This window comes from Neltuma alba, unplaced genomic scaffold (assembly GCF_004799145.2).
Source record: "Neltuma alba isolate B1F8T4 unplaced genomic scaffold, ASM479914v2 tig00011161_pilon, whole genome shotgun sequence".
NCBI lineage: Eukaryota > Viridiplantae > Streptophyta > Magnoliopsida > Fabales > Fabaceae > Neltuma > Neltuma alba.
The window spans coordinates 490,817-494,022 of NW_021635892.1; the positions used below are offsets into that span (position 1 = coordinate 490,817).

General features: G+C 34.5%; 1 protein-coding gene across 1 annotated transcript; it reads left to right on the forward strand.

Moving 5' to 3' along the window:
- Positions 1–1,531: 1,531 nt before the first annotated feature.
- On the forward strand, positions 1,532–2,745 carry LOC114762006 (uncharacterized). Its single transcript, XM_028951460.1, has 2 exons — positions 1,532–1,883; positions 1,992–2,745. Exons 1-2 carry the CDS (start codon positions 1,824–1,826, stop codon positions 2,586–2,588), a joined length of 657 nt encoding a protein of 218 aa, XP_028807293.1. The 5' UTR covers positions 1,532–1,823; the 3' UTR covers positions 2,589–2,745.
- Positions 2,746–3,206: the final 461 nt, after the last annotated feature.

Below are 3,206 nucleotides of genomic sequence, written 5' to 3' on the forward strand. Positions count from 1 at the left end.
CCTTAATCTAATCAAATTAGTTAAATGGGTCTTATATTAAGGACCGGAAGGAGTAACATTTTTTCAACAAACAAACAAAAAAACTAAAGATATTTTGGTCATTTCAAAAAAAAAATGATTTTATTTTTATCTTTTAATACTAATTTAAGCGTCAAAATTGTTTAAAGATACTCGAGGCCAAAAGGAATTGTTTAAAGATAGGGAGATTATGCTGCAACGATGGTCATTTAATAAAATTTTCTCAAAAAGATAGTGCCACGTGGCACAAAACTCGGAAATTGTGCGTGTATATTATGTGAATCATACTACTGATTCTATTATTTTTTATTAGGAGTAACAACAATCAAAATCATACTGTTTACAATATTAGTTAAATTTAATTAAAATTAATAAATATATAAGTTATATTTTTTGGGTTAATAAAATTTATTTTGTATATAAATTTAAGATCAGAGGAGTACATATTTTTTCAATTGTACTTTTATTTATAAAGTGAGTATATGAGAAATAATTTGTGAAAATTTACTATAGAAAAATAATAAGTATGATATATTGATTATATTCAATAGTGTAAAAGTGAAAAGACTGCTATAATATTTCAGATAAAGAGAATTTATTTTTTTATATTTAGAAAGATCACTATGAAGGGTGACTGTTTCTTATAAAAAAAAGATAAGAGGAGTATATTTTATGAATACATAATGGTTAAGACATTCTTTCTTGTTGTGCCTGTAGCTGAAACATGTGATCATACTTTTAATAATCTTTGGGAATAATGCAACATGACACGCCAGGTTGAACACTTTTGTTCATGTGATCACGGACGCGGTGACTTCAACCGTCGCCAACACTCTCGCGCTTCTTTTGACCATTCCGTCTTCTTCTTCTTCTAGACTCCTCCTTTTGCAAATGGCGCAAGTCATGAGTCATCCGTATTATTCTAACTTCGAGTACTTTTGATTTTTTAACAAAAATAGAAAAAATTATTTGAAAATTTGTTTGCAGTTATCTGTTCGGAAAAAACAAAAAACAATTGTTCTGGAAAATTAAAAAAATCAAAATGGATTTTTTTTATTAGAGGCAATTGTGTAAATATAAAAAAATTAGTTTTCACCATTTATTTCACTATTTTATATATGTTTTTCAAATTAATGATTTAAACAGATTTTTTTTCAAAACTTCTATTAAAAAAATATTCTATAGAATTATTGGAAGAACGCAAAAATTAAAAATAGAATCAAACACACGCTTAGATTTTATTTTTTATTTTTTAAAAAGATATTTTTCTTCAGTTAATTTGTTTACCTGAATAAGCTGAAAATAATTACCCAACTTATCAGGTAGAAACATTTGTTTTTGCAGATATAACTTAAAGCCGTATTGTCTCCTGTGAAACAAAAATTAAAATATCATGACTCCAGAAAAGGGAATTGGTATAATTTAAAAAAAAAAAACTAGTGACTACGACATTTTTTCGATAAATAAAAAATAAATACAAGTGATTGGAAGTGGGCAGGACCAGAAAGGCAAATGGAAACTGCGAAGAAAAAACAATGGGATTGTCCGGGAAACAGAAGGAAAGGAAAGTTCCGAGAAAATGTGGTTCACAGTTTCAACCTCTAAACCAGACAACATAATCACAGTTTCCTGATTTAATCTCACACGTCGGATCGAAGCACATGACGTGTCACGGATTCCCCCTCCTAGAAAGTTCGCCTATAAATACAACCCAACTTCGATAAAAAATCCTTAATATCGATCTTCACCAAACACTGATCAGAAGCCAAATTCGAATAGTTCAGCAAATCATCTTCAGCTCAAACATGAAACTCGCATGGTCTCCAGATTCTGCATCAAAAGCATACCTGGATACTGTCAAATCCGTAAGCCTCTAATTCTTGTGTATAGATCTGTTCCGCGTTCCGTTCTCTGTTTCTGGTTGTATTAAATTCTCTGACTGTTCTCTTCAATTTTGTTGTTTGATTTCGCAGTGTCAGGTTTCCTGTGAATCAGGAGCGGCGGAGCTTGTGGCGGCCATGGCCGCCGGCTGGAACGCGCAGTTCATCGTGGAGACATGGATGCAAGGAGGAGCGATCGCCACGAGCATAGGGTTAGCAATCGCAAGATCGCACACCGGAGGGCGGCACGTGTGTGTTGTTCCTGACGAACGGTCGGGATCGGAGTACGCGAAAAGCTTGAGCGACGCCGGCGTGTCGTCGCCGGAGATATTGGTGGGCGAGGCGGAGGAAGTGATGGACGGTTTAGTAGGAATAGATTTCTTGGTGGTAGATTGTAGGCGGAAGGATTTCTCGAGGGTATTCAGATTGGCGAAATTGAGTGGAAAAGGAGGAGTTCTGGTGTGCAAGAACGCGTATTCGAAATCGGCTTCGAGATTTAGGTGGCGGAGCGTAGTTGATGAGGAATCGTCCCGGCGTGTGGTTCGGTCGGTGTTTCTTCCGGTGGGGAAGGGTCTTGACATCGCGCATGTTTCCTCCGCCGCCGCTGCCGCCGGCGGTGATTCCGGCTCGAAGAGATGGATTAAACATTTTGACCAGCGTTCAGGGGAGCTATATGTTATCAGAAAATAATTCATTTTATTATTTTTTTTCCCCAAGTAGCATTATGCAAAATATCCCTGTAGTTGGGCCGGCAGGAAAAAAAAAAATAAATAAAGGTGCTCTGTAAATATATATACATACGTATTTATTGTTGGAGAATATTACAAATCAACTCCATTGGGTTCCTATTTCTGTGATTCCAAATGTTCTCTTACCTATGGTCAGTTTTGAAAATGATTTCCCAGAAAAATGATTCTCAGTTGTTCCTGAAATTTCTGAATCAAAATGAATGTCTTGGAGGAATAAATATTAGGAATGATCATAAAAAAATTAAAAATTATAATTACATTCAAATAAAAAAGACAAATTACGTTACCGATACTGTGGAACCAAAATAACGTCCTCATTCAGAACTATTGTACTCTAACAGCCTTCTCAGGCCAAAAAAAAAAAAAAACAGCCTTCATTTCTAGCAGGCACTATAATCTAATTCAGTTTGAGAGCGTATTATTCATATTTGCAGTCTCTAATAATTGTAAAACTGTTTTGATATAAGATGATGGAGAAATTTAGGCTTGATCTTAGGTTAACAACAGATGTTAAGTTCTCTACACCAGTATTTCTCCAATCTTATTAATAATAGGGTTG

Coding starts and splice junctions, on each gene's coding strand:
- LOC114762006 (XM_028951460.1), top strand. CDS start 1,824: ATGAAACTCGCATGGTCTCCAGATTCTGCATCAAAAGCATACCTGGAT. Junction 1,884..1,991: donor ACCTGGATACTGTCAAATCC/GTAAGCCTCTAA, acceptor TTGATTTCGCAG/TGTCAGGTTTCCTGTGAATC.